General features: G+C 35.6%; 1 protein-coding gene across 1 annotated transcript in view; it reads left to right on the top strand.

Moving 5' to 3' along the window:
- The window catches only part of LOC140144152 (protein virilizer homolog), a 90,535-nt gene that overhangs the window by 47,301 nt on the left and 18,487 nt on the right, over positions 1-24,747 (top strand). Inside the window, exons 23-28 of the mRNA XM_072165983.1 lie at positions 13,822-13,986; positions 17,318-17,423; positions 18,386-18,618; positions 20,672-20,942; positions 21,741-22,010; positions 22,794-22,912. Coding sequence (XP_072022084.1) covers positions 13,822-13,986; positions 17,318-17,423; positions 18,386-18,618; positions 20,672-20,942; positions 21,741-22,010; positions 22,794-22,912 — 1,164 coding nt within the window. The remainder of the gene's footprint in view (positions 1-13,821; positions 13,987-17,317; positions 17,424-18,385; positions 18,619-20,671; positions 20,943-21,740; positions 22,011-22,793; positions 22,913-24,747) is intronic.

Here is a 24,747-nt window from a genome sequence, read left to right as displayed (position 1 = left end):
CATCCCATAGAAAAGATTAGTTTGAATCATCTTCAGTTTGTTGTTATTCAGCCAAAGCTTTTGCAATAATTGCAGATCACTGAATACGCCGGATGGTAATGAGTCAATTCTGTTAGAAAACATGGCTAATATCTCCAACTTTGTCAAATTCTTGAACAGATCAATATGTATATTTTTTATCATATTATAATTTAATTTTAGGCGTTTTAAACTGTGAAGATGACTGAATATGTCCTTTGGAGTGGACACTATGTCATTGTTTGATAGGACTAGTGATATCAATGTGAACATGTCTTCAAATATTGTTTGGTTGAGGAGAGAAAGTGTATTGTTGTCAAATGACATGTGAGTCAAATTCTTTGGGAGATCCATCGGAAAACTTGAGAAATTGTTTGAGGAAAGGTCCAACAAAAGTAGTTCACTGGGGAGATTTTCGATTTGGGATAAATGGGAATCAGTTATTGACAAGACTTGTAAACTTTCCATTTCAGAAAATATGCCTGGTACTACTTCGCCGATAGTATTACCACCTAAATGCAGAACTTGTACATAGGCTAAACCATCTAACCAACTATGTGAGATATACGACAACTTATTTACATTTAATACTAACCATTTTAATGTATACAATTGTGAGAATGAGCCCGCTTCAATACTTAAGATTTGGTTAAAAGACAAATCCAGTGTATGAATGTTTTGTAAACCTTGAAAAATACCTGGTCCAATGATGTTAATGTTATTATGACTCAGCAACAAAATGATAACATCCGTTAGATTGGAGAAGGTGTTGGGTTCTACTTGAGTAACTTGTCTATTGGAGAGGTTTATTGCCGTTAAGTTCGCAAGAATCATATCAGGAGGTTGATACACTAGCAGTGTGTTTTTGTTGGAAGGTATATCAGGACAGTTGGTGAGAAACAACTGGAAGTTTAAGGAACAAAAACATCCGATCGGACATGGTGGGAATTCAGCCAGTAGTACTTCATCTGGAAGGTCAAGGTCAAATCCAGGTAATTCCTCTGGTATGAAGTATGGATCACCTGTTAAAGTTATCTTGAGAGATGGATTGTATTCTTTTAGTTGAAAATATGGAAATGGATGATATGGAATTTGAAAATTTTCATCAATGATCTTGACATTTTCACACTGTTGGAAACTAATACTTTTGACTCCCAGAGATGAGCTGGATCAAGCAATACATTTCCATTTGATGGTGCAATACCCTCCTGTATTTCCACTGTAGACGAAGCTCTCATGTTAATATGCATGGTGCTACAATTAAGAACTATTGTGCATGGCTCTTGAGAAGATCCAATCCAGCCGAAGGATTGATTGAAGCATTCTTCTCCTGCTTCATGTAGCGTGAAGTAGTCGTAAATAGACCAGGAGGGCAAATGAAGAACAATCACTGTTATTCCTTGGTTATTGGACGAGGATACAGTAAAGTTACAAGTTTCATTCTTGTGTGTGTGAATTATAATTGTATCATTCTGCCGGAGAATGAAGTCCTGCTGTGGACATCTTATAGTGTCATGGGTTATTTCAGATGTTGCGCCATCTACACAGATCACCCCGAGCGTAAACAAAATAAGGCACTGATATGATCTGATTGCCTTCATCTTGAGACCTGTATGTCCTGAACACAAAACAGGAAATATAATTAAATGCAAATTTGAATCAGGAGAGTCTGATATCAATCTACTACTAATTTATATAATAGTTTTCTGTACACTTTCCTTCAAAGGTTGATACCAAATTTGATATCAAAAGTTTAATCATCGTGAGCATAGAAACCGTTGTTTGGAAATTCGCGCAATTTTAAAAATGACATAGGGAATTGTATCACGTAGCAGAGCTTATGTGAGTGCCAAGAATTACGCAGCCTGAATAGGCCGGCAGGTTAAAGGTTTACCCATGCATGTCAAAATGCAAATCAAATACCCCACTCTTTCAATTGTGCGAGGCAAGTGTGCAATGATTCCTGTAACGGGTTGCTTCAGGCCACATAATAAGCTGATACCATGCATTGGATTTTGCGTGGTCAATTCGTAATTTATGTCATTTTTAAAATTGCACGCAATTCCAAACAACGGCTCCTATGCTCATGATGATTAAACTTTTATATCAAATTTGGTATCAACGCTTGAAGGAAAGTCTATAGAAAACTATTATATAAATTAATTTGCCATAAACTCATCAGACTCTGATTAAATGGGGATGGAACTACTGGAGACTTTCTTTTTTTGGCTGTGTTTATTTGCTTGTCGTTATTTTCACAGTAGTAGCGCGAAAAGTTCTACTTTCACAGTACTTATTAATGAAAATAGATCAATTTTAGAGGGTGAGGCAGATCTACATTAATGTTTGTACTTGTTACACAGCTTACACCCTCGATAGTTAGCATAGCAATAAAATTGCACAAAAAAGTATCTTGAATATAAATCAATATTGTCGCATGAAATTTAATAACATAAAATTACTAATTTTATGTTATAACTTATGTTTTACAATTAACACAGCATCTGAGGTGAAGGAACTTTCCCATCATGAATTAATAATAATAATGATGCACACAAATCTGCAAAAAAGCACTCATGGCGCAAGAATAGCTCAAACAAAGAGCAATGAAACCAATCAACATTGCAGTGGATCTGCTTGCTCCATAGCAAATGTATACAAAAAATAAGTAGGAGCTGTTTAGATATCTTGAGCTATATGAATAGTTCACAATCTATTGGGTGATATTTTTTCAAATAAATGTCAAAGCTCCTCTGATTTAAGTGAGTAATTGAAAGTTGAAGTCAGGGATTTTGTATATATTTTCTATATGGTATGTGCTACATGCAGTTCTATCATTGTACCACAATAAAACATATTGGGTTTTAAGTCCTTTCAGCTGCTGTGGTTTTACAATGCAATATTACCTTTCAATGAAAAAGTTGCAGGTTCTAACCATCACAAGTGAGTATCCAAGAACTGGAAAGGCTTTTTGGATTGAAGTATTGTAGTCCAATAGTGTACAGATACAGTGATACCAATGTATGCAGTCTAGATGTTAAATTGATGCCCAGTAAATGCACTGATAATAGGCATTATATTGGTACCAGTCATGTCATCAAATCAAGCAACTCAGTTGCAAGCATGTCATTTGCTTCTGATCAGCACAGTATAATTATTGTTTTTGGGGTGTACTTTTAGTCGAGACAAATATATGGCTTCAAATCAGAGGTTACAATTTGCAGTCCTGATCAATCACCAGCATACAAAACAAAGAATTTACATCTTTTCCTATACATTCACATTGAACCCAGATAATTGTGAGTCATGGAATAATGGGATGGCAATATGATAGGGAATTCCCCTCTCATTCATATCAGTTACCATCACAATGGAAAGTTCACTACTCCGGTTCACTACTCCCAGTCACTACAACATGCACACATTTGTGAAGTGACGTGTTATGTTGCAAAACAAGACAAAATATATGCCATGGGATGCTGCCTGATGTTATTTTTAATCGTCAATTTTTTACTTCTTTTCTTTGCCATTTCCTTCTTTTTTTGTGAAGATGAGATTGATATTATATATCTTTGTTCACCCAATAACCCTACATATTCATGATCAATCTTTATTTCATTCAAAATACAACAATACAATAACAGCAAAACAACACATTTGAATGAGGAGATGCTCAGAAGGCCAAAAAGGCCTGAACAAGCACCCCCTTAACTTTAGCCTAAGTTTCTTAATTGGTCTAATAAAATACAATTACATACATACAAACACCCCCACCCTTTTCCATACATTCATGTAGAACGAACTAAGCAGGAAAAAAATGATGAATAAAGAACATGCAGAATATAAGTTTAAGACAAATTAGGATTTCATAACATATGCTCACGTATATATATCGCAAAAGAAAGCTGACATTTTGTGAATATAGTATAAATGCTAAGAGATCAGTTAATTTTAATCGATTTTTTTTTGTTTTAAAAGGAAGAAAAATAAAAATAAGTAAATCAAAACCAAGAGGTATTAAGTGTACATTTCCATAAGGTTTGTTTTAATTTGGGATCTAAAGAGTTTGACTGATGTAGCCGTTTTGGCGCATCTGTCGATCGAATGCCATTTTCTTGGCCCGGCGGTTCTTATTGTTTTGTTAGCAAACTCTGTTTTTGTAAGACAGATCTTGTAATCTTCAGCGTTTCTTGTGTGATACCTGAGGTGATTCCTCTGCTCAACTAAATAACTATTGAAGGCCTTTGGTAACAGATTGGTATTATACTTATACATGAAAGTGCTTAGTTCGAGATCATAACTATCATAAACATTAAGCAAATTGTAATTTTTGAAAATAGGGCTGAGTGACTTAAAAGTGACTATTCGATATCATTCTAAGGGCTTTTTTTGAAGTTTGAAAATCTTTTTCCAAATATTTTTGACAAGTATTTCCCCATGCCAAGATACCGTAGTTTATGTAGGGAAGTATTAAAGTACAATATAGTCACTACATTATTCGCTCGTTAACAAATTTTTTCAGTTGGTTTATTACACCAACACCTCTAGATATATTCTTTGAGATGTTGGTAATATGAAATTTCAAGTTAGATTCTCATCAATTGTCACTCCAAGAAATTTGGTCTTATTCAACCTTTCCAGGATTACATTATCTAATATAATATTATTAGTAACATTGTACAATACGCGTGATGTTTTGTGATTTGTACCAAGCACCATATAATTAGTCTTGCTTGCATTCACTGATAGCTTATTAGCCTTAAACCAATTATTAACTTCTTTTAATTCATTGTTGATAAGATCGTATTTGGACACAATGTCCTTATGTGAATAAGTTATAGTAGTATCATCGGCAAACAAGACAAATTTTAGAATGGTGGAAGTATTTATGATATCATTAACATACAAAATGAACAATAATGGGCCTAGGATGGAGCCTTGAGGTACTCCACATATTATATCTTTATATTCAGATTTACAAGAATTGTAATACACATACTGTTTTCTATTATGTAAGTAATCTTTAAACCATTTTAAAACGCTTCCTCTAAAACCATAATGTTCCAGTTTATGTAATAAAATACTATGGTCGATAGTGTCAAAGGCTTTTGACAAATCTAAGAAAATCCCAACAGTTGTCTCATTGTTTTCGACAGCATTACTAATTTTGTCAATAAATTCCAAGATAGCCATATAGGTAGAATGTTTAGATCTAAAGCCAAATTGCTTATCATTTAGAATTTCATATTTATCAATGTAATGTATGCATCTGTTGAATACAAGCCTTTCAAGTATTTTTGAAAAGCATGGCAGGACAGAAACTGGACGATAGTTGGAGAAAACGTCTGGATTTTCTTTTCTTATAAATGGGAATTACCTTTGCGATCTTTAACTCATTTGGTACTACACCAGCAGTAATAGACAGGTTGAATATGATAGTTAACGGAATCGATATTTCCTTTGCAATCCTTTTTACCACGTAATTACCAATAGTATCGTGACCAGCACTCTTGTTTTGATTAAATTTATGTATTATTTTTATAACGCCTTCATTAACAATTGGTTTCATGTACATGCTACTGCTTAATGGGCTCTTTAAATAATCATAGTACTTCTTGCCATTTGTTGTAATCTTGGAAGCTAATTTAGGTCCGATGTTAACAAAATATTCATTAAATTCATTTGAAATTTTCTGGGGATCTGACACCGTTTCGCCTTCATCATTTTTTGTTTTAGCTTGCATATTTCTTTTGTTGTTACGTCCAATAATACTATTTATTGTTTTCCAAGTTTTTTGTAGATTGTGTTTAGCAGATTCAAATTTCTTTTTATAGTACTCTCTTTTTGATTTTCGTATTAACGTGTTTAACTTGTTTCTATATGTTTTGAATGACTCAAGCGTTTCATCACATGGCTTTTGTATATACCTCTTATACATCTTATTCTTAGTTTTTATACTTTTGAGAAGACCTCTACTTATCCAAGGAAATTTTGGTTCTTTTTTATTATTACTCTTGCATTTTGTCAAAGGCACACATTCATCATATACATTATTGAAAATATGTATAAACTTATTGTAACTATCATTTACATCTTCATTATCCAGTTCAGCATGCCAATTCACATTGGAAAGTTTTTGCTTCAAATTATTTATATTACAAGTATTATGATTCCTCTTATAGAAGTAATTTCTTTCATCAGGCGATGTTTTTCTTACTGCCCGATTTTTGAGTACTATAGTTAATAGATGATCACTGACATCAGTAACTATTATTTCTGAGTTTACATCGTTGTGATTATTTGTAAGTATATTATCAATAATGGTTGCACTATGTTCGGTTATTCTAGTTGGTTTGTAAATTGTTGGCATGAACGAATATGAATAAACAAGATTAAGGTACTCATGAGTTTGTTTGTGACAGTCATCCTTTAACAAGTCTATATTAAAATCCCCCATTAGATAGCATTCCTTATTTTCTTTAGTTATTTGATCAAAAATAGGACCAATATCTTTGATGAAATGCTCAATTTTCGTATGTGCACGATAAATGGCACCTACTAACATATTTCGTGTATTTTCTCTTTCTATTTCTACAAAACAAGATTCAAAATTAGAGTTTGAAATACAAAGATCAGATCTCAGTTTATATTTGATTGAAGTGGAAATATATAAACAAACACCCCCTTTTTCTCCCTCTGTTCTGTTTGTATATTCCATATTATAACCATTTAAGTTGAAGTATTCGGATGGCGATTCTTTTAAGTGAGTTTCAGATAGGCCAATGATGTTAAATTCGTGATTTAAGGTCTTGATATTTTCTTTTAATTTTTCAAAATTTTTCTTGATACTTCTAATGTTAACATTCAGTATGGAGAGTTCACTATTAGTATCAATATATTTTTGTTTGAATTTTTCTGGTGTTAAATAATTGCATTTTGGTATTTTGTTCATTTCAATAAATTCGTCATTTTGTTATTATTTTGAAATCTAATTGGATTAAACATCATTTTATCATATTTGTCTATATTAATATCCGATCACGTGGATTGTTTCTCCAGATTCATTCATAAGGTCATTATCGCCATCAGAATCTTCATCATTATCTATATTCTCATCATTGATTTTGGAACATTTATTACATACATATTCATCTATTTTAAGTAACGAAATTTCCTTTCGACTGAGGTTCATACATTTCTTATGCACATAGTTTTTACATATTTTACATGAGAAAATTTGATGTTTCTTTTGCATGTTCTTTTTACAAACGATACATTTTTCTTTACCTGCCATTTACGTCTACACACATACAATCTTATAAAACAAATATAAATAATAAAAACAACAACAACAGTATATATACTGTATATCTTAATTTTATACGATCAAATTATAGAGTGATAAATAGGACGTGATGTACAAACAATTTGGTGAAAACCCTGCATGCAAAATATCCTAGACGAACGCCCGTGGTTTTTAAGAAGTAAAATGTGGGTAGTGAAGAGCTAAGCTTATTCGAATAATTGAGTATCGATATAATATTGAGTATCGATATAATATTGATCAGCATTGCATACATTCAATCTACACACCAAATGGGTTTACACATGATTGCTATATTAAGTAGCAAGGACAATTTGGCATTAAGTGAGAACAACTTAAAACATTTCCCTGGTACCTAATTTAGTCAGTTAACAGTTTTAAAGGTAATAATAGTATTATGGTATTTGCTCGATAGTAATTGAATAACATTGCATAAAATTCATCAAGAGAAAGACTCTGATTAATGATTGTACAGAAATTTATCGAATTTTCGTATTGAACAACCTTGCAATATTATAGTTTAGCCATATTTAACATGCATGTGTATAGGGGCCTACAGCTACGCCATTTTGATATACAATGATTTCAGAATATAATATTGAACACACATTTAGTTAATAATTTTATTATTTATATCTGATATATCTTGAATCTTCAAGACAAACATTTGTCAATAATTTTGTAGCATTCAAGTTCACACTTTCACAGTTATCATTAACTTAATTAGTCTGTTTTTTCTCTGCTCTCCCATGCTGGTCTGTTATAGGATGCATCACCGATTCTACTCTTCCATTGTTTCTTCAAAGTCCCGCTTTTAACCATTTCAGCGCCTTTCCTCCAGATCCTGTCGAGATCATCTTGACAGGTTACAGTCACTTTCTTCTCTGGAACTTCTCTGTTTGTTTGCACAAGACAAGTAACACGACCGTCCCATGTCCATACTTTTTTAACCCACGGTGCTTTTTGTGAGAGCTGATTTGCCATGTTCAACATGTGCTGGGTAAAGGAAGTCAAATGTTCCTGGATTCCCATTTTCTTACCCTTGAGTTTCCTCCTTTCCTTCATAACCGCTAGGCGGCGTTGTATCTAGTGAATTTGACAATAATTGGTCTGTTTTTCCCTGCCTGTGGCTTGCCAAGACGATGCGTGCGGTCAATATCCACATCTTCGATGTTAACTCCCAGATAATCACTCGCAAATGTTTTGATCACCTCATCAGTATCTTCCGATTTCTCTCCCTTATGTTCTGGTATACCAGTCACTAGAAGGCAGTTACGCCTAGAATATTGCATCTGGTTCTCCAGTGCCATGGATTTGTTTTCAATGTCTAAGAGAAGATCATCCAGTTGCTCTTGCTGGTTAGAGGAAACAGACTCCATTCGTGTGTTGTTGCAACTGAACTCATGTATTTCCCCTTCCAGTTGCTCGACACGTCTGGTATATTGTTCTTCCATTTTCTGGATTTTGTTATCAACATGTTGTGCTCGGCTCATCTGTGATGCTTCCATTTCTTTATACTTCTTGTCCATTTGTTTAACATGTTCTGTGTGTTTCTCATTCATTTCTTCTATACGCTTACAGTGTCTCGCCTCCATTTCTTCAATCCGTGTTGTATGATGATCCAGAGATTCTTTCATTACTTCTGATAATGTTACTTTCATAAATGTTTTGAACTCCTCGTTGTTGATCAGATCTTTGAGTTCATTTGCCATGCTGATCGTAATAATTGTAATTCACAAGTCAGTCGCTCGGTTGGTGTAAGGGCATCATACGCCTATAGATGAAATTACATACGGTTCACATGCGTGGCCGGAGCGTGCAATACACACGTCCACACTCGACGAAAATCTATATCTGAGTAATCATTGATGACAAATTTTGTTGCATAAAATAACTAAGTGAATGACAACCGTCATTAATGTATTGAATAAAATCACTTCTTTATACAAAACAACACAAGGCAGCCATTGGTACATTTTAACTCTCCATTTACAGCATAGTGACTCATAGGGAATCCCAATTCAGCGTATGTAGTTCCTCATTGCACAACATTGCATTGCACAACATTGCACCTGTTGTTGTTATTAGCTAGTTTTATTTCTTACTAGGGTTGCCAAACCCACGATTTGGTAGCCCAATTGGGCGACTTTTGAAGATTTTTCCCGCAACTTTTGACAAATTCCTGTCCCATAGAAAGCAATGGTTAAAAAAAAATTGGGCGACTTTTCAACTTTTAGCTCCTGCGACTTCCGATAGTTTCCTGCCCCATAGAAACCAATGGTAAAGAGAAACATTGGGCAACTTTTCGATTATTTGACACGGGATTCAGGTTGAAATCTTTTGGCAACCCTGTTTCTTACCTTTTGAAAAAAGGGCAAAAACCCCAAATAATTTGTTTTACCATCAGCTTTTAATGGCAATAATGCAACTAGTGTAAGCATTGCTCTAAGTATGAAATACTTTTATTTCAAGAAAATTTAAAAAAATGCATTTTATTTAAACTAGCGGGATACCCACGCTTCGCGCGGGTCCCCGCTAGATGAGTAAATGGGAGCGTTCACTATAACAGGAAGAATTACTGAACAGGTAGAATCATTGAAAAGGTACATTTTGTAGGTATGCTAGGTGAATTCAAATTTGCCATCAAACTGCATCATTTTATATAACAAATTAAAGCCCTTGAGTAAACAAAGCCAAAACTGAAAACCCTTTTTTCATAGCACTTTCCGTAGCAAAGTTACATCTTGTCCAAGATTGACTTTCATCAAACAATATCAAAAAGATTCAGCTAGCAAAATTCCCCAAAACGGCATTTCGGGGGTGTTTCTAGATCTTTTGTCTCATTATGATAGCAGCTTTTTTAATGGAACTGCTATCAAAATCCTCTAAAATTCCATGAGCGAGTGTCTTATCACCATAAAAAAATCATATATTTGGGTCAAGTGAAGTATAGAAAACATATTTATGTAGGTTTCCTTCTTCGGGCAGTTGTTTTAAATTTCTATGTAAAAATGCATTGACATTTTCGGCGAATTTGGCTGACTAGCAAATGTGTTTGCCTGGCATGCCTACATTTTGATGCTTGTGATTTCCCGTTTTCCATCTTATTTATTTAATTCTGTTGTAATTATTTTAGCTTTTTTCCTTACATTTCGTGATTAGTTTCTTTCTTCCCTTCTTTCTTTTGTGGCCATTTTCATTTAGTTACTTTAACCCGTATACCGGTACTCGTATACCTTTTTGTCGTGTTCACCCGTTATCATAACCCCGTGATCAGTCCATGTACCTTTTTGACCTCTTTTTCCTTCTTTCCGTATTATCATGTCCACTGGTCTCTGGCTTGCAAGTCGTGTGGCTTTGTGCCATTTACGCGCTTGATGGTGTAGTGTGCATTACGCACGCGACGCCGACGCGCTGCCTGCCAGCTGCAGTGACGCAAAGGCTGCCAACCGATTTTCATAACAAAAAAAAAACAGTTTTTACCCATATTTTCACTGTTTTTGCAGCCAATTCTTGACCGTTTTCAACCAAATAAAGTGCAATGCATTCCCCGTATATTTCTTAATCTCCTGTGTGAATTTGGCGACATTTGAATCCAAACTGACGGAGCCTTTCAATCTTCATACTAACATACAAACATACATACATACACACCTACATACATACATACAACATTCCCCTATTTATAGTAAGATTTATGGGCAATAAGATGATTGACCCATTGCAAATTGGACTGCTAATTTGATTCTTTTCAATCTGATACAAATGTTATCCAAAATGAAATAATTTGTTATAGAATTTGCAATTAAATTTTGTACACATTGAAGCTGATTATTCAAGCACATTGAACCTGATTATGGGGAAATCCCTCAAAAAGAATTATTCTGTTGGTTGGGCCTACGATGTAAAAAAGACACAAGTACACAAAAGCCGATCAATGTGCGCATTATATGTACAAAGTAATAGGAGTGTCATTTGATGTAATGAGGTGATGCATCATGTTGCAAAGGATTCTGGGAAGGGTAAGATATCTTCTCTAAGGATTGCCGACCCAGCCAGAATTTGATTGTACAGACACATTTTCCATTCACTTTTTTCTGTAGGGATTAAAACCATAGATATTCAATTTCTGCCAAATTTTAATGTCTTATTATTGATTTACAAAAACGATAGAATATTCATAACCTCATTAATAAACGCGATGCATGCGATCCAATCATATTTTATCATTTGTGAAAACGCGAACGCAAATCGAGGTCATTAATATCTCACAATTGACCGCAAAATGCGTATTTGTTCCATTGTCTTTACAATTGACCCGGCGTTTTGCGTGTTGTTGTGCGTCGAACAAACTGCTTGTGCTGGCTGGCTGCCGATTTGGATTTGCGCGCTACCATATTTGTAACGGATTGTGATACGACTTTTGTTATTGGTCGTCCTGTTTTAGCCTGATCGATTTTTGGAAAGGGAAGATGTAAAAATCTATTTTATAAACTTTTGAGCCAAATTTTGCGTTATTTTGTAAGGTGAAGAGATTAAAGTGACGGTTATGAATGAGGTTAATAACTTTGCATCGGTAATATAGGGCATTGTGAAAATCTAAACATTTCCAAAGGCAAAATGTTTAGATTTTTCACAATGCCCTCCAAATGACCGATGCGCAGTTATTAACCTCTAAATATTGTTAGGAAGGCAATTTCTATTCATTTTATTGTTAGGAAGGCAATTACTATTCATTTTAAGCCAAATATATATTGATGAGCTAAAATGAAAGCTACGAAAAACAGTTGACCCATTTAAGGCAGCTGTGTACTCTCAGACATGCATGTAGTAAAAGTGGCATAACTTTGTAATTATTCACGCAAGACATATAAAAGTATACATTTTTATAAAAGCAATACATCAATGAATCTTAATATAAATACAGATTTGGTGTAAAAACAACAATTATGAAGAAAATCACAAAAAAGTGAGTTTTTGGCATTTTTTGTTGGGTACATCATAACAAAAAAACACTCTTTCCAAAAAATTTTGTTTTGTTTTTTTCTTAATCTTGAGACACCATTCCAAAAACGTTTTTTTTTTAGTTTTTGATATTGGCCTTATTTTTGAGATATTGACCATATAAGGCATCAAAATGAACTTTTAAAATTCACAAACGCCTATTTGCACAAAATGATGCCTAAAATCGAAAATAGACCAAAATATAAAAAAAAATGAGAAAACCGTTTCTTAAGTCGATCATGCTTTTTATGATGAGCATAATTGCTTACCTATAGATGCTGTATTTTTTGAGTTATCGTGTACCTAAATCGTCATTTTACCGAGAAAATGAACATTGAAATAAAGGCTGTTGAAGTTTAAAATGGTCACATTTTGCACTTTGATCGAAGCTCACAGGAGAATGCGGCAGTTCTCGTTTTTCTACCTTACATTACGTAAACATCGGGTAAATCCACAGCCCCTTGAGAAGTTTGGGCGAAATCTATTCATATCTTGATGTTTAAATCCGGGGAAAGAACTTGAAAAAATTCACATTTTATCAGCTAAAACGGAGCCATTTGACCGCTAGGTTTTTATGAAATCAGTGCTTCCGTGGTGTTTCCATAAGATGCGCCGTGCATGCAGATAAGCGTTGCGTATGCGTAGCGTATCTGTGCGTTAACAAATTGCGCGTATACAAAACGCGATGCGTTGTTGCGCGCGTATACCCCGATGGTACAACAAAGATTTTCTTTCCTTTTAAATTGCGGAAACAGTGAAATAGTGAAATAAAATTCATAAAATAGAGCAGTTGGAGTTAACAAATCTGGATTTTCTTTCCTTGTATTACCGTACTGACGCGAGTATAGTCCCACCTTCGAGTATAGTCCCACCCCCAAATTTTGGAAAAATTTCAGAAATTAAAAAAAAAAACCTAGACCTAAATGCTAGGATCATTCATGGTTGAACTAAAAAAAATAAATTTCAAGATATTTTGTATTTTTAATATGAAAATTGATAATTTGTATTCATGTCATACTCTATTAATGATTTCAAAATGCATTGAATTTAAATACATTTTGAAATCATTAATCGAGTATGACATGAATACAAATTATCAATTTTCATATTAAAAATACAGAATATCTTGATTTTTTTTTATTTTTTTTTAAGTCAACCATGAATGATCCTAACATTTTTTTTTTTTTGAAATTGAGTATAGTCCCACCCCCAATTTTGAAAAATGTTCACCCAAAAAGCGGGTGGGACTATATACTGGCAGCGTCATCTGTAATAAAAAACATAACAAAGTAAATGCATTTCAAAAAAGCTCAATTTCGCGAAAGAAACAATGTCTAGAGTACACAGCCGCGTTAACTGTGGAGCTGTATTCAAAATTACCCTTTTTTCCTACGTAAAGGAATTTTTTGTGAGAAATTATTCGGATATGCAAATTATCTATAAAGTTATTTTGTTTTTGAATTTTCTGTTTGCAGGACTTTGTTGGAGATGTTAGTGGACAGTTTAGGTGAACGGGACAAAGAGACCGACCAAGAACAGCCGTGTAGTCCTGACACAGCACGCTTATTGACATTACTAGTATACCTAATATCACAGCCTGTTATTAAGGCGCCTATACTACAAATACTAAGAACTGCTGGGTAAGTCTTGTGTACATATACCGTATTTCGTCAAATAGTCGCCCCCCCTCAAATAAACGCCCCCACCACTTTTTTCAACCAAGATGTTTCAAAAATGCCAATATTTCCAAGCTATGTTGTGTAGTAAGCTTAACAACTTGCCCACATGGTCGAAAATAGCGTCAATAATAGGCGAAAATCTGGATTGGGGTTAGTCCATGTCGAAACAGATTGAGTGTACACCCACCCTCTTGGATTTTGCTCTCCTTTGGCTCAGGGTACCTTTCATGGATCCTAGGTGAGGTCACAAGAAAAAATTAAAATTCCATTTAGTTTTGCGAATGGCGGGCAATCAAAGTTTGGCGACCTCAACCAAAATTGTGAATTTAAGGGTCCAAATGACAAAGTGCTCTCTTTGAGGGCACTTTCTTCTTAATTGAATCAGTTGATATCCTCTTTTGAATGTGGTCACTCACTGGCTGTGTCTGAAATACCTAATGCCAAAAAAGATAGATTTGAATTTCGTTGGGATTTCAGAGGGGTCAAAATCAGCACCGTACTGTTCAATCAAATTATCTTGATTTTGAAGGACCCATGATAATGTCACAGTGCACTTATAGGTCCTAATTATGTTCAGAATGGATTAACCATATGCCAATGTCTATGAGCAATTAAAAAAAAAGAGAAATTTCTGGACCCCCTACACAGAATTTTAGGCCACCCCTAAAGTGGTTCAGCCACAAATGGCACTTAAAGTCGGCAAATTTTGACCCCTAATAACTTTAGGTGTACACCAGATATGAATTTCTAGTCTTTTGCATCTGAAAGAATGTAGTTTAATGTTACTAGGAACATAAGATTTGTTTTGTATTTTTTGTGTTTTAGTATTACGTTGACGCTTTCAAAAATAGTCATTTTTGCCTAACATACCATGCATACAGGATACGGTACAAAATGCCAATTTTAGTATGATATTTTTTATATTTTTGATCACTTTATAGCCATTTGTATTATTTATCCTGATATTTCAAGTTGCTCTTGAGTCAAGTAATAAGAAAAAACTACTTTCTAATCCTCTGTATGGATTTTTAAGGGGTCAAAAATGCACTTCCTGGCAACGATGCACATGCAAAGTACAGGTTATGGGGGTCAAATTGTCAGAATGCTCCCAATTATGTCAAGTAATATATCAAATTACTCGTATGGTCATGAGGATTCCAAAAATGATAGTTTGTTATGTGTCAGACCTTTCAGGAGGGCGCTATGATGAAAAAAAATGTTCATAGGTCAACGACCTTTTGAAAGTATCAAAACACAAAAATACAAAACAAATCTTATGTTCCTAGTAACATTAGACTACATTCTTTCAGATGCAAAAGACTAGAAATTCATATCTGGTGTACACCTAAAGTTATTAGGTGTCAAAATTTGCCGATTTTAAGCGCCATTTGTGGCTGAACCACTTTAGGGGGCCTAAAATTCTGTAGGGGTCTAGAAATGTCTCTTTTTTTAATTGCTCATAGACATTGGCACATGGTTAATCCATTCTGAACATAATTAGGACCTATAAGTGCACTGTGGCATTATCATGGGTCCTTCAAAATCAAAGATAATTTGATTGAACAGTATGAAGTGCTGATTTTGACCCCTCTGAAATCCCAAACGAAATTCCAAAATCAATCTTTTTTGGCATTAGGCATTTCAGACACAGCCAGTGAGTGACCACATTCAAAAAGAGGGTCACAACTGATTTAATTAAGAAGAAAATGCCTCTCAAAGAGAGCGCTTTGTCATTTGGACACCTTAAATTCCCAATTTTGGTCAAGGTCGCCAAACTTAGATGGCCCGCCATTCGAAACGAAATTGAATTTGAATTTTTTCTTGTGACCTCACCTAGGGGTCCATGAAAGGTACCCCTGAGCCAAAGGAGAGCATAATCCAAGAGGGTGGGTGTACACTCAGTCTGTTTTGACATGGACTGACCCATTGGAAACCTGGAAGTGAACCAGAAGTCAGTGTTTCTAGTTCATAGTTCGTCATTTTAGAGTGAATTTTAAGTTTACCTAATGATTTGAACGGGAATTATCGCTCTAAAATTGACCTTGAATAAACGCCCCCCATTGGGAAAATGTAACGCCCCCGGGGGCGTTTATTTGACGAAATACGGTAGTGAAATTACTCAGTGGTAATCAGGGGTAGCATTATCTTCTGCAGTCAAGACATTTTCCCCCTGCTCTACCTTACGACAGTTTAGGTGAGCGTGACAAAGGGACTGAGCAGGAACAGCCATGTAGTCCTGACACAGCACGCTTATTGACATTACTAGTATCACAGCCTTTCATATTAATGCTCTTGCCAAATGAAGCATTTTTCCTCATATTGGCCTTATTTTGGCATAGTTTCAAAAGGCTAGCAGCCTAGCTTCAATCAGGCCCAATTTTACTCATTGGAAAGTTGGATACTCTGCTCTAGCCTGCCAAGGTAGAGTGAATGGATAGCAATAACTGAAGTGAGGTTATAAAGGCTTGAAAAGGCATAACTTTTTGATTTTGAGCAAGGATAGTATTTTGGAATAACCATGATGATAGTGTTGCAGTTTGAATAAAAATGAATAAAAGTCGTTATTTAACATGAGCTTCACCATATTAAGGTACCGTACACTTACAACAATTTATTTTGCTGCCACCAAGATGCATCACAATGGTTTCAGTTCAATAAGGGTGTGACCCTAGCACAGCTCCTCCAGGCACTTTGATTGTAATTATCCCCTAACAGCTCCCTATTACACCTGGGTGGGTGAGGCAAGTGAGGGAAAGTGCATTGCCCAAATGCACAACATTCAGGTGCTGTAGGGATTCAAACCTGCAACCTGAAGCTACCCCTTGATTATGAGTCAAAGCCTTTTACCGCTATGCCACAGTGCCATGTAATTTTGTCTCACACTGGACTGACCTTCTTTAATTAAGGCAGGGCATCACAAATTTCAAATTCATCTGTTCTCTTATTCATCTGTGTAATTCAATATTATTCTTGGTGAAAGATGGGATTGTGATTATGTGATTGAGTGTATTTTTTTGTTGTATTGCAGAAAATAGGCTATTCCAATTGAAATTCATACACCCTGAGGAAAACATGACCTCAATCTATTTCAATTGGAGTCACCCATTTCTTAGGGGGTGTATGGATTTCAACTAGAATAGCCCAATATGTTCTTTTTCAAATCCAAAAATTATTTTGGTATTTAACTCGGAAATATTTCCATTCCTGTCAGGAATCTTATTCACTCTGGTCGTCTGGTGTTTGTAGATGTTTTTAGAAGAAAAGAAACCATATTTCACATGTTTATTTTCAGGCCCCAAAGTGATGAAAAGCTAGTGGAAGTTCTTCCTCGGTTACTGTCTATGCTGAATTTACTACACACATCACCAAGTCATCAGCAGGCCCAGGAGTGTATAGTGGTGAGTAAGAAAATGAGAAATAATTAGGAAAAAGTGAAATAAAATTCTAGACTCACAACTGTTTATCATTATACTTACATTTTTGTATACTTTAAATCTGTAAAGCACCCTGAGGTCAATATACTTTTTTTTCATCCTAGCAGTAGCTCAATGGTAAGAGCACTGGTCTTTATGAAGCTTTGTAAGTCTCGAAATCATTTGATTCGTAAATTCCATTTCACTAAACTTACTTATACGTACCCTTCGTAACTAATAGGGATTTACTGCAGGGATTCTTCATAAAGTTACGTATAGTATTGGGTATTCGTAACTTTACGAACGGTTACTTGAGTTACAAAGGGTTAAAGATTTAGTGAAATGGACCCCTGGACAAGTATGAATTTTTCTTCTGTGACCTATTCAAGGGAAATAATACATTACATGCATTGAGGCAAATGTATCACAACAAAATTGTAAGCCCCATCTGTAAACGCTGGCACTTCACTGACTCGCCATGTAAACTTCACTGACTCATGTAAACTCACTAAACTGGACATATTTCTGGCATAATTGGCCTGCAAATCTGTGTCTCAATTGGTCACCTTAAGAATATCATTTACATTGCATAATTTAAAAGTTGTATATAAAAAATGTTGTTTGTTTTCACTATTATTATTTAGCATTTAACGGTGAAGGTGGGTGTATGCTTTTGTAAACGCTGGCAAACAAGGACTTGGGAGATGAGAAATCTGTGTCATTGCGGACACAATGGAAATGTGGTTGTCCATAAATCCTGGGTGGTGTTTCTAAAGAACTCATTATAGCCATTGACCACAATTGCTGATGTATTGTGTGTGTGTTTGGGGGGGGGGGGTGAGTGCTGATTGCTTAGATATCATGGTAAATGCTTCTGTGACTGTGTGTATTTTATTTATTAATTTACCCCAATTTTATCAAATCTTATTTCCTTTCATCCCTGACAGGCACTGTTGCAATCTCTCTGTGGTCCAGACATTACTCTGTTGTCAAGTGACAATATGTCAATCAATGAACAATTAGCCAATAGCATGCCAGGAAAAGATCACATGGAAGCTGTATGCATCTCCCTCTTTGATCATGTGACCAGCCCTGACCAATCATACGCCAGCATTTTGCTGTCATTGAGAACTTTAACCATGTTACTGGATCATGACTATGGATTCTATCACCTTAAATGGTAAGGTTAAATATTTTCAAATAAAAGTGTTTCTTTTTATTCATGAAAAATCCAATGTGTGCACCCTACAAGAAGTAAACTTTTATTTTATTTAAGGCCAGGAAAAATAAATTAGTTGATTGTCATCACAATGTTCTGGGGTGGGGTGGAGGGGGGGCTGGGGTCATTAAAAATGAAAAGAAATCATAGGCTATATTGTTGATTATCCTTTTCTGGTGCATTGTGGGATAGAAAAAGGGGCAATTTAGCAATTCAGCAATATATAATGATAGACAGAGATAAAAAGAATTAATGCGTCTGACATCGTCTGTCAATCAAACTCGAGCACGGTTTGTTTACAAGTGTTGTGATGATGACTTGCTGATCGCGGTGGTATAATCGGGCGCCTTATTGTTAATTTTGCACCTTCAAACATACAAACCATCTCAAAGGTTAGGCCTTTATAGTATGAAACTTTCTTTCACGAAGACACCATGTCAACAGTGCCTAGAAAAGTTGCTTTTTGCCTTGTAAAAGTAGACTGCTGCCCTCAGTCGTCAACCGTCTGGATTGACGACTGAGAAAACTACATGGAAAAAAAGTGACGGATTTTGCAACAGGATTCCTGTGGCATAGAGCATGCGCAGTTGTGTCCAAATTGACCTTTTGACCGAGTTTGTTGTTTTAGAAGTTCAGAGCGCGATCTTGTCACAGCGGCGTGGTACAGCGACGCGATGCACGCTGGCGCCGCTAGTCAGTCGCGCTTCGGCGCACAACTGAAGTCGCATTGAATAGTTTTCAGAAGTCCGTCATGATATTGGCTGTAAGATAATCAGTCGTCACTACGAAGCATACACAGTACATGCGAAGTGTAGACGGCTGATTGGAATTAGTCTATTGTAAAAGTACGTAATTTTTCACCATTTTCTGCTATTCCTTTTCTCCGATCGGCACCAGATAAATCGGCCTTCCTTTTATGCGCTATTAACCTGTGTAAACCAATCAAGGATCGTAATTGACAGTGACATCAGACGCGATAAATTCTTTTTATCTCTGTCTTTCATTATAGCCTATAGTTAAAAACTGCATAATAAACTTACTTGATGAAGCCTAATAAGATGTAAATAGGGACATTGTACTATTATACCCCTTCATTCATGTTTTAATTATGTTATGTGACATGATATGCGCAGGGGCGTCGCTAGACCAATATGATTCGGGGGGTGTACAGTATGGTTTGCCGACGGAAATTTTTTGTAATTTGTTGACCAAATTTTTTTTAGCCAGGACGGCGCTCAGAAATCTAAAAAGTGGGGGGGTAGGAGTCAAAATTTTGTTTTTTAACTAGTAACTACTATACCATTCACAGTATGTCTTTTACGTTACAACAACACAATTTTGTAACACATTAATCTGTTATATGACTCTCACAATTTGCCGACAATCACACATACCTTTGACTACATTTGCCGACAGTCCCATGGTTTTGCAGACAGCAGTCAAATTTTGCCGACAAAATTGTTTATTGGGGGTGTCACATCCCCCCATACCCCCCCCCCCCTCTAGCGACGGCCCTGGATATGCGCCATGCGGGCCAAAGGAGGCATTTTTCAAAATTGAGTTACTAAAATTATTACCGTAAACAAACATTCAGCTATCACTGAAAACGCCAAAGGTATAGCATACATTTTGTACTTAGTTCTAAAGTTCGGAGGTTTTGTGATGTCTATTTTCTTATGCATTTTATTGTTTTTTACTCCATATTTTTGCCTTTATTGCAATTTCAAATTTGCCGCCTTTGGCCCATTGGACCAGATTGTGTCACATATGTTAAAAATTGTACTACTTGTTGAGGGAGAAAATGCGCAAAATAATGCATGCTCGCTAAGATGTTGATATATCTAATGCACAAGCCCCTAAAATCAGGTTAGTTATTATTTTGTTTAGTATTTGTGTTTTTCCTTTTTTAAATCCAGGTGGGGAGGACAACCAAATATTGTTTCCCCCATCATAAATTGTGCATAATTTTCACCTGATGTCTATCTCAAAATATTTTACAATTTATCTTTTGCAGTACTTTAAACAGGACTCCAGGAGCACTGTACAACCTGTTCAAACGTCTGGCCAGAACATTCAGCAAGAACAGTTCAGACTACCTCTCCACTCTGTCAACATCTCTGGACCTTCTCCAGATGTTATTGAACACTGAAGGTCCATCTGACATGGACCAGGACGATGAGGTGTCATGTTTTAGAACTTATTCACTCAGAGTGGCGGAGTTGTGCGGATTGCTTAAATGGAATAACTTTGATCATCCCATTAAACGTTTGGAGAAGACCCTTGCTGTAAGTGTGCACACATCTTATTAGGGTCATTTGGGAAAGAGACATTGAAGATAATGTACCTATAGAGGCCCTGCATGAAATTATCGATTGGCTCCAAACAAAGGATTTGAGCCGGTGTCCTTCATCGTAGTTATGGCGGAGTGCAGTCCATTCAATCAAATGTTGTCATCAACCTATTTGATCGTAGTGCAGGGTTATGTGTGTGAGACGAACTGTCATGGTAGATTGCAATCATGCTTTTGTTGAATGCATTTGAGTAGTCCGTCATATTTACGGGATGATACGTCATATGCAAGGCCTCTATATTATAGAGTTTTGTATAGAATTGACATTAAAGAATTCCTCTTCACAGGAGTGGCTCAATTCTTAGTGATAGCTATGATATCTGAAATCACCCCTTGTCTATTCTCTGTGACTGGGAAAAAACCAAAGGTTGACATAGCTTTAACTCTCATTTTGGCCGCAGGGATTAATGCTAATAGTTTCATTACAGAAAACAGAAGAAAGTGGATCCTTAAAATCATTACAATAGCTGTGCTTTGGGGTATACATCAAGGGTTGAGAACCAGAAAGCCGTAGCTCACAATGAAAACCTAACCTTTGTGAGTTAAAGCTTTCTGGTTCTAAACCCCTGTCTTGCACGATGAACACTAGATGTCACGATTGATATATGTTTCAGCCAAAATCATTTTGCCTTAGAAATGAAACACAATCAGAATCAGATTGGGTATGACCAGATTTTTTAGTTTGGGGTATTAGAACTGGAAAAACCCATTTCAATGTGTATTTGATTTCCAGGATTGTTGTAAGAAAGAAGAAGGACTGGAAGGACTGCTTGAGAACATCAGCAGTCTTGTACACACCTTGGATGCCAAGGAGAGCCCACAGATGGCAGCAGCCGTCAAGGTTGATGTCATTGAAGTGGTCCTCCCGGCTCCAATGGGCCTCTCAGAACAGTTCAACAGTCGTATGGTGTTTGATCTGGGAGATGGGGAGGATGAGAGAATCAGCACAAGTTACTGGTTGGGACCGCCACCTACAGATGAAGCTGACCCAGAACAAGAAATGGTAAGTGGTCCTCCCATCTCAAATGGGGTGTGGCAATTGATAATTGAGACTTTAGAAGAAACTTAAGTAAATTGAATGTTTTAAACAATTCTGCCAACAAAATAGTGACTTACTTTTGAATCCATGGGACTTCATCAGAATATGCACCTTAAGGGTTTCTCTACCGAATGTTGATTTGTACCTACTTGTAAATTCCATCCCACAAGGTAATGGGCGTATTGAAATAACAATAGATACAGTTCAGAGGTTAATCCATCTCCTTTATTAATTTTGTTATGCAATATGCATAAAATTATTATGGTATTGTGGGAAGGAATTGTGAGAATCCAGTGACATTTTTAAGACATCATCTGTTTGGAATTGCATTTAAGCATTAACTTTCTTTGTAATTGTGTATATTTTTGAATTGATATCATGTTTGTATTTCTTTTCATTTGTTTGCAAAGTTTGCATATGATTGATCTTTGTATGTGTCCCAGCGCCTTAGTGCAAGTTTCTTGGTTTTAGGCCCTATACAAGTTTCAGGAATTGATTGATAGATGATTGATACTACTGATTTTGCATGGACAGAAATGCATGGAAGCTATTCGCTGTCGTAGTGCAGTGTCTCCCTCTTTGATCACGTGACCAGCTCTGACCATTCATACACCAGCATTTTGCTGTCATTGAGAAATTTAACCATCTTACTACATCACGTCTGTGGATTTTATGCCAACACTTAAAACTAATCCTAGTCTTAAAACATACATTACTTAAAACTGTTTTGCATTGTATGCATTTCAGGTGCAATTTGATTTAGATGCCCTGTGTACAACCTACCTGAAAGATCTGGATTTGAAAGCAGAGTTGGAAAAAGCAGCAGGGGCTGAAGAGATCCAAATAAAAATAAAGAAGACTAAAAGGTAAGCAAAGGCAAATCAGTGCATACAGACCATAAATTTAGACAAAATTTCCAAAATCTTTACAGGCTGTCCATGTCTTTCTAAAGTTGATATGCATGTTGTGTACAAAATATGAGCCCCAAAGCCTGCCTTAATTCGGGGCTTGAGTGCCCTGCATAGTAAAGTTATAAATATGTGATGCAGTTGAATAGACACAATTATTTCCTTCCTTTCTTCCTTCCTATATACATGCTGTACCTCAAATGTTTGAGTATTTACGCACAGCCTTTACATGCACAGTTTTACCTATGCACGATCCTAGAACCTAGGATTGATTGCATATATGTAACCGGCATCAGAATGGTTGGTTTTAATAATAAGGTTAGGGTTTGTGAAATACTAGGACTTAAGGTAATATCATTATTTACCATGTTTATTATTTTGTTTATTTTGATTGTGTCATTCTTAATTAATGTAGGTTTTTGGTTTCATGTCAAATTATATTTCTATCTGTTGTGTAATTAATCGATCATAATCATCATCAAGTAAACTTATTTTCCATCATAATCATTATTGTCTTTAAAACTGTTGTTAATAGATCATGGTTTATCTTTAATTTGAAAAGGTCATTCACCTCATGCATTGATCATGAACACGCTGCATCCTTTGATTCTCAAGTTTATGAGTTCTTTAAATGTTTATGTCTTCATTGTTTATTGTCTTCCATTCATAGAAGTTTTAAGAGCACTTTAGCAATTGATTCCTTTTATATGAGTGTGTATTGTTATCCTAAAAACTTAAGTGTGGTGTAAATTATTGACACTTATCTTTTGGCTTAAGATGGTAGGTGATGTACTTATGAATTATTCATGAGAAAGTTTTATCTCTTTATCAGGTTATGTATTGTTAAGATTTGTCAAAGTAAATGCTTAGTTAAGGTTATTATTTATGCTGTTGTAGAGATGGTACTTAAGTTGGTTTTCAAGTGTTTTCCCCATATGAACTTGTTTCCTAGATAATTTTATTCACTTCCATCCGAGCATTCAACTGATAAACATCAAATCTTCCATCCAGGCCTCCAACTTGTCAACATCAATTCAATCGTCATCATATTCATTAAATATATTTATATTGCACCCATCTTCATTGTTTCTACGAATCATCAGATATTATTATATTAAAGCCGGAGCATAACAACAGCGTATATCTACAAGTCTTCCATCGTGTCTATTTTATTTTGTGTAACGGTATTGGACATTTATTATCGCCCAAGTAAGCCCCTGGATCCAAAGTTGAACAAAAAGAAAATCACCCTAAAAATCTAAACCGTTACATATATAACGGGGATAATCCCCCTCTTTTCGAATAGCTATGACACTTACCGTGCATAGGGGTTGGCTCTTCCTGTACACAGTCAGGACCAACAGCTTCACATGACTTTTGAACCATAAGACGTCGCACATACAGCTGTACACTACCTATCTTTATTTACCTAATAATTAAAATGGTGTTAGAGAAGGCAGAAGGACTTTATAGAATGAAGTTTAAAAAGGCTTCTGTCAAGTACGTTGAAGACAGGCTTTGAGTATCTGGGACAGGGCCACTAATTTCAAAGAAAGTGTCTCCTGGTCCATTGATTTGCTACTGAACCATAAAAAAATAAAGCAATGATTGCCATGTGCATCTTCCTTTTTAGCACAAAAAACTCAAGTGTTTTGGGCCTAAGTTGGCTAAAATTGCAAAATTTTGTATGCTTTGCGCTCATTGGCCCATTAAATTGCAAAACACACTTGGGGTTAAAATATTCTGAAATTGAAATTTTTCACAAAACTGGAACAAATAATGGTCATCCTTGA

The sequence above is a fragment of the Amphiura filiformis genome, chromosome 2 (assembly GCF_039555335.1).
Source record: "Amphiura filiformis chromosome 2, Afil_fr2py, whole genome shotgun sequence".
Classification (NCBI taxonomy): domain Eukaryota; kingdom Metazoa; phylum Echinodermata; class Ophiuroidea; order Amphilepidida; family Amphiuridae; genus Amphiura; species Amphiura filiformis.
The sequence above is the reverse complement of the archived record's forward strand: the minus strand, read 5'-3'. Positions and strand labels throughout refer to the sequence as shown.